At 37.4% G+C, this 12,077-nt stretch overlaps 1 protein-coding gene across 1 annotated transcript in view; it reads left to right on the forward strand.

Annotated features, from left to right (window-relative positions):
- Window positions 1-12,077, forward strand: part of LOC136864220 (ras GTPase-activating-like protein IQGAP1) — a 565,781-nt gene that overhangs the window by 289,024 nt on the left and 264,680 nt on the right. Inside the window, exon 16 of the mRNA XM_068226153.1 lies at window positions 6,411-6,553. Within this exon, the coding sequence (XP_068082254.1) occupies window positions 6,411-6,553 (143 nt within the window). The remainder of the gene's footprint in view (window positions 1-6,410; window positions 6,554-12,077) is intronic.

Consider the following 12,077-nt stretch of genomic DNA (forward strand, 5'->3'; position numbering starts at 1 on the left):
AAGTTATCTTTTGATAGCGGAATTTTGAAGGCACGGTTAACCATACTGTTGTATGAGGCACGTTTATGTGACTGTGGGTGAAAAGAGTCTTGTTTTATGGTATTAGCTGTATGTGTGGGTTTTCTATAAATCATATATGATAATGAGGAAGGTAATCTGCTTATTGTTATGTCTAGAAAATTAATTGATTTGTTTTGTTCTGTTTCAAGAGTGAATTTAATATGCGGATCAATTTTATTGAGGCTATTAAGAGTAGAAGCTGCATTGATAACTATCATCCAGTATCACAAAAGTGCCATCTACATATCTAGCCCAAAATAATACGTGTTTAAAGTCGTCATTGTTATCAATGAAATTATGTTCTAAAAAGTCTAGGTATATTTCTGCTAGGATCCCTGAGGCTGGAGAACCCATAGCCAAACCATCTTGTTGATAAATTATATTGTCAAAGATGAAGAAGTTGTTAGTAACTACTAATTTTAAGATGGTCATAAAATCATTAATTTCAAGTTTGCTTAAGCAACTATATGTGTTTAAATTATTTTCAATAATAGGAAATAATTTTTTGATATTAATACTGGGATACATATTGACAATATCGAAAAAGTGCAGAGAATGGTGTGGTTGGATTTTAAAGTTATTTAATTTCTCAACTAGTTCTATGGTGTTTTTTTTACAGACTTATTCGATAAAAATTTGTAATTATTCTTAAGAAATTTATGAATGAATTGTGCTAATTTGTAAAGTGGGCTTGGTCTGTAATTAATAATTGGTCGAATAGGACGTCAGTCTTATGAATTTTAGGGAGAGATTCAGCGGTTGTCAGGCCTGGATTCATGCTTAATAATTTTGTTTTTTCAAGTTCAGTAAATAAGAAAGAAGAGTTCTTTAGGGTTTGTTTAAGGAGACGTTGAATTTGTTGAGTAGGATCTTCCTTTATTATAGAAAAGGAATTATTAATGAAGAAATTTTTGGTTTTTTCGATATAATCAACTTTATCCATTATTACTGTAGTGTTTCCTTTGTCAGCTTTTGTGATAATGAGGTTATGGTCTTTAATCTTCTTTTTAAGGTTAAGAATGTGTTTACGTTTAACGAAGGGAATAGTGTTGCTATTATTGTTAGGTGTGTAAATATTATGAAGTTTTCTTTTTACATCAAGTCTAATTTCGTCCTGTAATTCTAAAGGCATTTTTTTGATAGCTAATTCAGATTCAGTGATTGTATTAAAAGCACTGTTATTTTTATTTAAGTTACGCCAGTTATGTTTAGGGCCTTTCGATAGGATTAAGTTGCCATAATCATCTAAGATTGTTTTGGATAAGTTGACAACCGGGGGGTGGAACTTACTAATTATATTGTCGTGATTTTTTGGTTCATTGGATACTTTAGTAAAAGGTTTCTTTGTCATAGAGATATTTTTGAGATTGAGTTTTCTTTCTAAAGTTGATTGCTTTTTGGAAAGTGTAAAGAATAAGTTATCATCTACAACGAAGTATTGAAAGGTGGATCCTTCTAATATTGTACATCTTCTTATTTCTCTATTCAATATGGAATGATCATGAAGTTTTTAACTTTAAAAGACAAAACTGTTGTGGACATCCTAGGAGAGCTCAGTGTGGACAAGACCACCACAGAATTAATCCGCCAGACTCTCACAGACACAACATCTCAAGTGAAGTTTCTAGGTGAACTATCAGAGCCTTTAGAAGTGCATACAGGAGTTCGACAAGGAGATGGCCTCTCCCCCAATCCTTTTTAATTTAGTATTAGACAAAGTCATCAGTGAATGAGGAAAAATCAAAGGTATAAACATTGGTACTCGGGGACAAAGAATTAACGTGAAGTGCCTAGCTTTTGCTGATGATCTAGCTATCTTTACCAAGACTAATGAAGAAACCAGGTATGCCTTAGAGAAGTTACATGAGATAGCATCAAAGACAGGCCTCCAAATATCGTATGAGAAGACTCATATCATGGCTAATGGACACCAGAATGTCCAAAGATCCCCACTACAGACAAATTATGGAATAATCACACAGGTCCCTTCCCTCAAATATCTAGGAGAAATCATTGTACCATCCGGATTGGACAGGAAATCTTATTTAGAAAGAGCCAACAAACTCCTGAAAGCATACCGAATAACATGGAACCACTACAATAAGAGTGATGTCATGAAATGCAAAACTTCGGCATTACAAGACTGTTGTTCTTCCGGAAACCGTGTATGCCTCGGAAACCACATCCCTAGGAGGCCGCTCTAAAATTGATTAAATTGAAAAACAAGAACGAAAAATTCTTAGGAAAATATATGGCCCCGTTCATGAAAATGGTATATGGATCAAAAGTATGTAACATCTGCAAGCTATTGAAAATATGAAATGAATAAACAGTGACTAAAATAAGTGTAAATAATAAGAATGGGCGCCACCTGCAAAACGATTGCAGGAATAATTAACTCTGTAGAGCAACGAGCAACTCCCTCTCCCTCTCCCCAGGCGACGGTCATCAGGCTGACGAAGCTCCAGACTTACTTTATAACCTTACCTGTTGCTATTTACCCCTGAAATTGAAGTTAGGTAGCATGCCAGGTTCATCCTTACTCCACTGATAAAAGATTTAGTGCAAGTTTCATTCCATGACTTTACTCCCAAAATAATAAAAAATTTATAACAAATACCACAATAATCATCACTTGATGAGACCAACACCTGTTTGCTGTTTACAAAGAGCAAATTTACAGACAACTAAAAACCACCAAAAAAAAAAAAACAGTTGACAAGACCAACTCGTGTTTGCCGATTACAAAGGGCAAATATACAGACAACTAAAATCCAAAAAAAATAATTACTTGACAAGACCCACTCTGTTTGCCGTTTACAAAGGCAAATTACAAACATCTACAAACCATCATAAAAGTTATTTTCACTATATACATTCCTTAACATACCTCCAGGTAAGAGTCACACTGCACTCTTTACTGTTACAGAAGAAAATCCTAATCTGGTAAAGAAGAGTATGGCGACTTTCTCTACGTACGGGTGCAACCTTCTTTACGAAGAGCATCCCTAACCTTATATACACACTTCTTCATCGACGTCTTGAGTCCTTCCAGATTGCCGCACAGGTTAGTGGCGGGCCCCCTAGAAGCATAACGCTCTCTTTTGGGCCAGGAGAGGTGGAGAGAAGAGTGAGATGTGTGGAATGAAGAAGGTGGGAAAGGCTAAGATAAGTTGATAGAAGAGAAAGGGTGGAAGTGTTGGGGGATGCATGCGAGTAGTGAAGGTTTAATTGAGTGTGGTAGGATGAAGGGTTAGAAGGTGGAGGGTTGCGGTGATATTGCATAATGAGGTGGTGAGTAGTTTGAGGCGTTCAAACTGCGGAGGAGGTTGATAAAAGAAATCAGTTGGGGGTAGGGGTGGACGGACGAATTAAGTTGAAATGGAGGAGGGGCTGGCCAGGTGCGACATCGTGTGTTGATAGGATGGCGAGGAAAAGGTTGGGTGGGGAGCGAGAGGGTTCTACCTTATGGAGATGCTGGTAGATGTAGGCACCATTGCTGATGAGTCGCTGCGCATCTTTGTCGGTGGGCAGATAGAGTTGGACCATATAGGTGGGACCAGAGGCATTCATGATTCGGAAGGCTCGGCAAGCTGGAACACCTTCTGCCTGTAGTTCGTGTAGTATGTCCCGGTCGGAAAGGTTAGGATCGACTCCACGGATTACGCAGCTGTACATTGCTTGCGAAGATGGTGGTGTCAACGGTGGTTGTGCGGAGCCAGCTGAAGTGGTGACAGGCTGGGCAGGTCCTTCGTCTGTGGCGAGAGAAGATGGCGGTGGCAGTGATGATATCTGCGGTGATGCGATTGCTCCGATGGCGGAAGCTGCGTTGAGTGGCTGAAGACTAGGTTGAGCAGGGGTTTGAAGGTTAGGGAGAGTGGATGTATTTGCTGGTGACGGGCATTGAAAGTAACTGGGCGGGTCAGGGTATGAAGGCAAGGGACATGAAGTCGTAAGAAGAGGCGAAGGATGGGAGTACGTTAGTCATGATGGGAGGGTAGGTGAAGTGGAAGATGGAAGTCTTTGTCGTAGGGGTGGTGATCATAATATATAGAGAGGTAGGTAAGCTGGGGAGGCTGACTTCCAAGTTTTGGTGTCGGCTGTTTTGCTTTTTTTTTTTAGCCGGCTGAGAGCTGAAGTATAGATGTAGAGCCACCCGGCCGGGCAAAAAAAAAAATAAAATATATATATATATATCAGGAGAAAAGTCTGCGAAGAGCTGAGATATCCGCGTCCTGTTGTGAAGCGGTGTGTGTCCTCGAGAAGTGATGTCCCGTGGAGGCCACTGCGTAGGCTACTTGGAGCCACCGGCAGTGCCAATGCATTATGAGAGACTTAGTCTCTTTACCAAAAATTGATGCCTGGGTGGCTATCAGATGATATAGATGTTGTTTCCCATAGGGAATCTGAAATATTTGTCCCGAATGAGTAAATTTATAATACCAATATAAATGCTTCATTATTGGACATTATAACATTATAACAGCATAGCAGGTCAGGAGGGCGAATGCTGGCAACCAGGAATGAGTTGGCTGGTAAATTTATAATATCCAATAACGGACCATTTATATTGGTATTATAAATTTACTCATTCGGGACAAATATTTCAGATTCCCTACGGGAATCTACATCTATATCAAGTTCGCCGACACCGTACGCAGGAGACGATTGAAATTCTATGGCCACACTGTACAATGGACGACACTAGATATGCAAAAAGAAACAAAAAATACTGCTTGGTATAATTAAATCAAAGAAGGTCAAAATAAGCTGGTTAGAGGAAATTCAACAGGACTTAAAAGAAATCAATATCATAGAAGATATCATCAGGGATTGCAAGGCTTTTGGGAATCTGGTTGCAAAGCACACGTTCACGTAAAAGGCTAAAAGAACCCCAGGGAAGCAATGGACGAAAGAACGCAAGAAACAGCATAGCGAGTTCATGAAGAGATTTTGGGAGGAGAAGAAGAAAGGAAAAACTATCATCAAGCTAACAAGTTCCAACGTGCTCTGTAAACAGGCATAACGAAGAAAGAAGTAGAATAACAAAATGAACTGTTGCTAAACTGATAAGAAACTGATACTGTCTTAGGTTTCATCTTCTATTCATCTTCTATCGATAAAGCAAGTTCGCTACCAAAACCCTTGATGTCATCAAAACTGTTCTCTTTGAATAAAGACCTTCGTAGGACTCTTTGGCATTGGACGGTATCAAATACATAATACTCTTAATGTCCTGCAATTTTGGCTGCGATATAGCCTTTCCTCTACGCTAATGTGGAACTCACATCTAGAAATTTCCAGAAACATAGGACTTCATATATACCAGATATAACTAATTGTGCAACACAGGAGTAACAGTCAACCAAAGACTTTCTCATCAGGAGATTTTATGTGACCTCTCAAGGATTTTATTTGTCAATGTTAACGCATCTTTGTTACTTTTATCATAATTTGTGTATACAGTTCTCACTTTTGTATGTCATTCCAGCACCATCCCATCCTTCTAGATCCTCTCATTTCTCCACATTACTTGGGAGTGGCGACCCCATTGTAATAACAGCCTATATATGTTTCATTCATTACATCCCTGACCCGGTCAATGACTGGAAAACAGGTTGTAGGTTTTCATTTTTTTCATTTCGCTTTATTTTATGACTATGTCTTTTGCTTTTATACTTCGGCTAGGCTGATGATGGTCCACAGTGGACTGAAACTAGTACCTATTAATATCATTGTAATGTTTTTGTAAACATCAAATGATTTTTAGTATTGAGAAGGTGGAACATTAAAACTTTGTATTTATTTCAAGTATAGTCTTAACTCAATACGGAGCCGGGCTGAGTGGCTCAGACGGTTAAGGCGCTGGCCTTCTGACTCCAACTTGGCAGGTTCGATCCCGGCTCAGTCCGGTGGTATTTGAAGGTGCTCAAATACATCAGCCTCGTGTCGGTAGATTTACTGGCACGTAAAAGAACTCCTGCAGGACTAAATTCCGGCACCTAGGTGTCTCCGAAAACCGTAAAAGAGTAGTTAGTGGGATGTAAAACAAATATTATTATTATTATTATTATTATTATTATTATTATTATTATTATTATTATTATTAACTCAATACGGAACCTAACCATGAATTTTATTACTTTGAATGATAATAATGATGATGAACTAGAGTTCAAAATAACTGTTCATAGGAAAAAAAAAAGTGTTAGTGTTGAAAGGTATGTCAAAAAGCTCTCAAAATACTGTTCTGTCAACAAGAGTTGCCATAGTAAATACTGTACCTTATATGCTTTGGTACAAAGTTTATATTTTTACCATGCTATAGTTCTTCCATTTTCTTTTTCCAGTTATTCTTGCACTGCAATTGCTAAATGCTGCTATTCAAGCCAAAGATTCATCAGCAACATTGACTGCTGTGCAGAATCCTGTCCTTCAGCTTGGTGATTGTATTTCATCTCATGATTCAGCCCTACTTCTGAGAGTTCTTGAGGTAATTTGTATGTTTATTTATATACAATTTTTTTTAACTTATTTATAAAACATATTCCATGTAACTTAAATATTTTTCAGTTTAACACACTAGTTCAATATGAAATATAACTATAACATACCTGTAAAATAAAATATACACTATTTAACTGGTATATTACAGGTATGTTATAGTGTTAAATTTTATAATGAACATTATAAAATTAACATACCCTTCTCACTTGTATCAGTAGCATACAAAACATCATTAAATTAACTTTGTAACAACAACTTATTAAATAAAATGTACAATCAGTGAAGAAAGCTGCAGAAATACTATTTGATAACAAGAAAATCTTGGTAACAAAAACAATTAAAATGAACAATATTCCAAATCAAAAGCTGTAGGATGTCCATGCCCATTACCAAGCCATTGTTTGTCAATATCACTTGCTTTTTGCACTTCATACTAATTCACCTTTACAAGTTGCTGATAATATTATGAAATGTTCTCTTGTTTGACATGTCAGCTCATCTTTTCTGCTATTAATGTTGATGAAGATTGGAATATGGATGTGGAAGGATTACTGGTTTAAATGTAACTTTAAAGCTTTTCAGTCTGTCAAACATACAAGTTCATTATAAAATATAACACTCTAACATAACTGTTTAACAGTGCATCTTTTTTACAGGTACTGTATGTTATAGTGTTACATTTTACATTGAACTGGAGTGTTTGACAGACTGAAATACACTTTAGTTACATAGCATATGTGTATGTAAATATTTATTTATTTATTTATTTATTTATTTATTTATTTATTTATTTATTTATTTATTTATTTATTTATTTATTTATTTATTTATTTATTTATTTATTTATTTATTTATTGATTTATTTCACATTGAACATAGCAGGCTTACGCCGATACGTGTTCATCATACCCATAAAAACTAAGTATACTACTCCTCTTACCTCCTACTAAATATGACTACTAATTTACATCTAATCCAATACATATAAAACTAATAAAACAAAGAAATGTTTCGCTCCTAATCAGAGACTTTGGCCGAATGGCAACATTGATTAAAGAAAGAAAAAAGAAAAATAAAGATAAAGAAATAATGCCTTTCGGCGATATAAGGCAATAACTAATTAAAAACACATCGGCATTCTGTGGGGGTATATGACCTGCCCCCATCCTTAGTGTCGGCAACATTCGTCTATTCACTTCCTCCTCACACGCAGACATCTTAGCAAGCAGGCACTGCCCTTGAACCCTGTTCAATATGGTTGGACCTGTCTGCTTGCTCTTAGTCATCCACTATTGTTCCATTTCGCTGCACACATAACGTTTCTTTAGCCTGCTGAGTTATACACTAACTACTTTCAACTCGAGATCTCCTATACCCTGACTCATTGTTTAGGAGCAGCATTTAAATCACACTCACCAAGTCTTCTTTTCACCTTTAAAAAAAAAAGATATTTGACCAATTCCTTCCTCTATTTTGTCCACACATAATTTTTTAACAGCACATAAATGTTTATTTAGATTACCGGCCCTGTTCCATTCATTCACTACCCATTTAGTAATTTTCCGTTCATCCCCCTGCTTGAGTAGGGCTTGTTCCTTTGGGTTCAATAATTTACTTCTCACTTTTTCTAAAGCAACACATTCTTTCACCAAGTGCAGGTCATTAGACACTTTATCACATAATAAACACTGTGACTTATCTGTCCTTCTGGTCCATCCCTTATTCTTATACAATCTATATGGTATATGTGTAGTGGGTTTCTTGATCTAACAAAGCATCAAGGCACCTGAATGCAAAAGAGGAAAACTAAGTAAACTGTGTGGAGTAAAAAATACAGAACGCTATGAAAGTAGTTCAGACATTTGGTGTTCATCTGACAAAATTTGTAAAAACACAGCCATAGATGCCCAAGAGAGATTCAGTTTACCCTATCATCTAGTTGTAACCGTACGAAAGTACGATCCCCAAATTTTAGGTTAGGAAATTTCGTAAAATAATATGTAATGTTAAAGTCATGTAAATCATGTAATTTTGTTTATTTAGAATGTAAAAACGTAATATTATTAGAAGAATGTGTAGTTAGGGAATATTGCATATGTGCATCATTATATTTTGTATAAATTTCCGTTTGGCTAAGAGTCTGTAAATATGGCCTAGCCGTAAGGATTGTGCAACCGGGAAAACAGTGACTATATCGGGAAGGACGGTTGAAGTCAGTTGAATGTGTTGCAACAAAGTGGCTTGGAAACACGGGGTACTGCCAGGTAGTATAGGCTGAGGATTGGAGTGGATCAATGTGGATGTACGTGTACGTTTGATGTCGCATGAGGCGCGCGATAGCCAATACGAGGGCTTTGTTTTAAGCGAGGTTGGTTTGACTGAGTGACGCGTGAAGAAGTGCCTGTGAGAGCGTTGCTACTAGTAAACTTTTCAGGACGTTATAACCACGTGCAGCAAGCCTATATAATTATGTACGCGTGTGCGGCAAGTCATTCTGACTCTGATTCTGTTTCTGGTTGTGTTTGTGTTCTTGATTCTGTGTGTTTCTCACTCGGACCGGCGCACGGGAGCTACTTTGCGCAGATTCTTAGGCGATGCTCTATTGTTCCTAATAAGTATATTTTACCTACGGAGTGAGCACGCTAAATATCGCTGATGCTACGAGTTTCTGGTGGCCGTTATGTAAAAGACACTACTAAGTGTTTATTTGTAATTCCAACTCTGTATAACAATTAGACTATAATTCTTCAACAAGATAATGTACAGTGGATGTGGTGATGCGTGCCGAATCTACATTCGGTAGTAGATGTGTGGTTGTGCACAGAGCTAGTTCTTGGTAAAGGAAATCGTCGGGCGAGTATGCAGTTTCAGTTGGAGAAACGTGAGGCGTCACACTAACCTATGCTGCAGTCGGGAAGGACTCAGGACGTCGATGATGTGTGTAAATAAGGTTAGGGATGCTCTTCGTAAAGAAGGTTGAATCCGTACGTAGAGAAAGTCGTCGTACTTTTCTTTACCAGAAGACGATTTTTGTTCTGTAACAGTAGTGATTGTAGTGGGACTCTTACCTGGAGGTATGTTAAAAAAAAGTAGGTCTCGTCAAGTAATAATTTTGTTGTTGGTAGTAGTGTGTATATTTGCCTTTGTAAACGACAAACGAGTAGGTCTCGTGAAGTAATGATTTTGTTATTGGTAGTAGTGTGTATATTTGCCTTTGTAAACGACAAACGAGTAGGTCATCATCATCATCTTCCTTCCAAGTATTGGGCCATGTGACCCGTTACGGTCTTGCATTTTACTTTTTGCAAGACTTGAAAGCAGTCAAATGTCCTTCCGACGGGTTGCTAGACTGAAGGAAGTAAGACCATTGGTGGGGCTGCCACCTCTCAGCTAATGGACTAGCTGAAATCACAGCATTTCCTCCATAATGGATGTAACGGTTATACCGCCGTGACTCTGTCAACAGGGCTGGGAACAGGTTTTCATCTCGGGAAAGTGAGGTTGGCCTTTGGGCAGGAGAGGTTATGTCATAATCATCATCATCATCCTTCCAAGTACTGGGCCATGTGGCCCGTTACGGTCTTGCATTTTCTTTCCATCGCTTCATTGGACGTCCTATAGATCTCTGTCCTCTTGGCTGATAGCGTAGGATCTCCTTTGGTAGTCTTCCAGATTCCATCCTTTGAACATGACGTTTCCAGTTTTCTTGGTAATCATAGATGTAATTGATTACTGATTTCACATTCAGTCCCTTAAGCACATCTTCATTTCTTATACGATCCCATTTCGTATAGCCTGCTGTTCTGCGCATGAATGTCATTTCACGTGCTGTAATTCTGGAAATGTCTTGAGTTCTTATTGTCCATGCCTCACTGCCGTAGCAAAGGGTTGGTCTGGCTAAAGTGTTATAAAGACGTAAGCGAGTGTGTTTCTGGACAAGAGATGGCTTCATGATATGATTTATGATTCCTGTTGTTCTGGTAAATTTGGTTATTTTTGCAGAGATATCAATTTCTCCTTGGTAAGATAAATTGTATCCCAGATAATTGAATTCGTTGACTCTTTCCAAAATTTTATTATCTAAACAGATTTTACTCGGGATAGGGTCCTTCCCCTTAAAGGCCATTATTTTGCTCTTTTGTGGTGAAATGATCATGTCGAATTTTGAAGAGACTTTCTGTAGATTAAATACTGACCACTGAAGATCATCTTCTGATGATGCTACCATTGCAACATCATCAGCAAAGAGTATGGCATCTAGATGTGTGAGATATCTGCTGACTGGGATTGATCCATGCCTTTCATGCCTCCATTCCTGTATTATGTTGTTCATATAGATTATGAACAGCAAAGGAGAAAGTCCACAACCTTGTCTCACACCTCTGCTGATCGGTTTCCATTCAGTCTGATGATTACCTAACTTTATTGCAATAAGGTTGTCACTGTACATGTTGTATATGTTATCTATTAACTGTTGTGGGACATTATCTTCTGCTAAGATATTAAGAAGTCTGTTCCTGTTAACTAGGTCAAAGGCTTTCTTAAAATCAACAAATGCTATGTGAGTTTCCAAGTTAAATTCCCTGCGTTTTTCGACTAAGATTTTCAAGGTAAAGTAAGCATCAGCACATGAGCGCCCCTTTCGAAATCCATGTTGTTCATTTCCAATCACATTTTCATAATATCTGAATAATTTTTCTCTGACAATATTTGAGTAAATTTTGTAACCTGAGTTGAGTATACTTATCCCTCTGTAATTTCCACAATCTTTCACACTGCCCTTCTTATGAAGAGGAATAACTATAGCTTTTTGCCAATTCTCTGGTGGTCTGTTGCCATTCCAAATTAAATTGATGAATTTGAGAAATCTTTGCTTGAAGATGTCAGTGGAATACTTGAATAATTCTGCATTTATTGAATCTTCTCCAGATGCTTTTCCATTTCTAAGTTTTCTGAGTATTAGCTCCAGTTCTTTGAGTGTAATGGTTTCCGAAGACTTGTTAAGAGATGTTGGCAGAAGAAATGGCTCAATATTTGAACCTCTCCAAAGGTTCCAGAAATAAATGAGCCACTCCGTTAGAGGTATTGCATTAATGCGTATGTCTTCTTTTACATCATTATTTAGTTTCTTGAGTATTTTATAGGTCTGTGGTTGTGGTCTTGTTATATCAGTCTCCAGTTGTGAAACAAAGTTTTCCCAACTCTTTCTGTGCTTTTTCCGCACTTCCCTTTTTGCTATTGCTCTCTTGTGGTGATACTCTATTTTATCTTCTAATTTGCCAGTTGACAAAAATTTTTTATAAGCATTTCTTTTGTCTGAAATAACCTTTTCAATCTCTTCATCCCAGATTCTTAAACCCTTTTTCCTCTGCCATTTTTTCTTAACTCCCAAACTCTCAAAAGCAGACTGCTTTAAAATTGAACACAAATTAGACCACTCCATTTCCACGTTGTCACTAACTGGTGTCATCTGTGTAAGTTCATTAAGTCTGTTCTGGTACAGCCATTTT

Source organism: Anabrus simplex, chromosome 1, assembly GCF_040414725.1.
Source record: "Anabrus simplex isolate iqAnaSimp1 chromosome 1, ASM4041472v1, whole genome shotgun sequence".
NCBI lineage: Eukaryota > Metazoa > Arthropoda > Insecta > Orthoptera > Tettigoniidae > Anabrus > Anabrus simplex.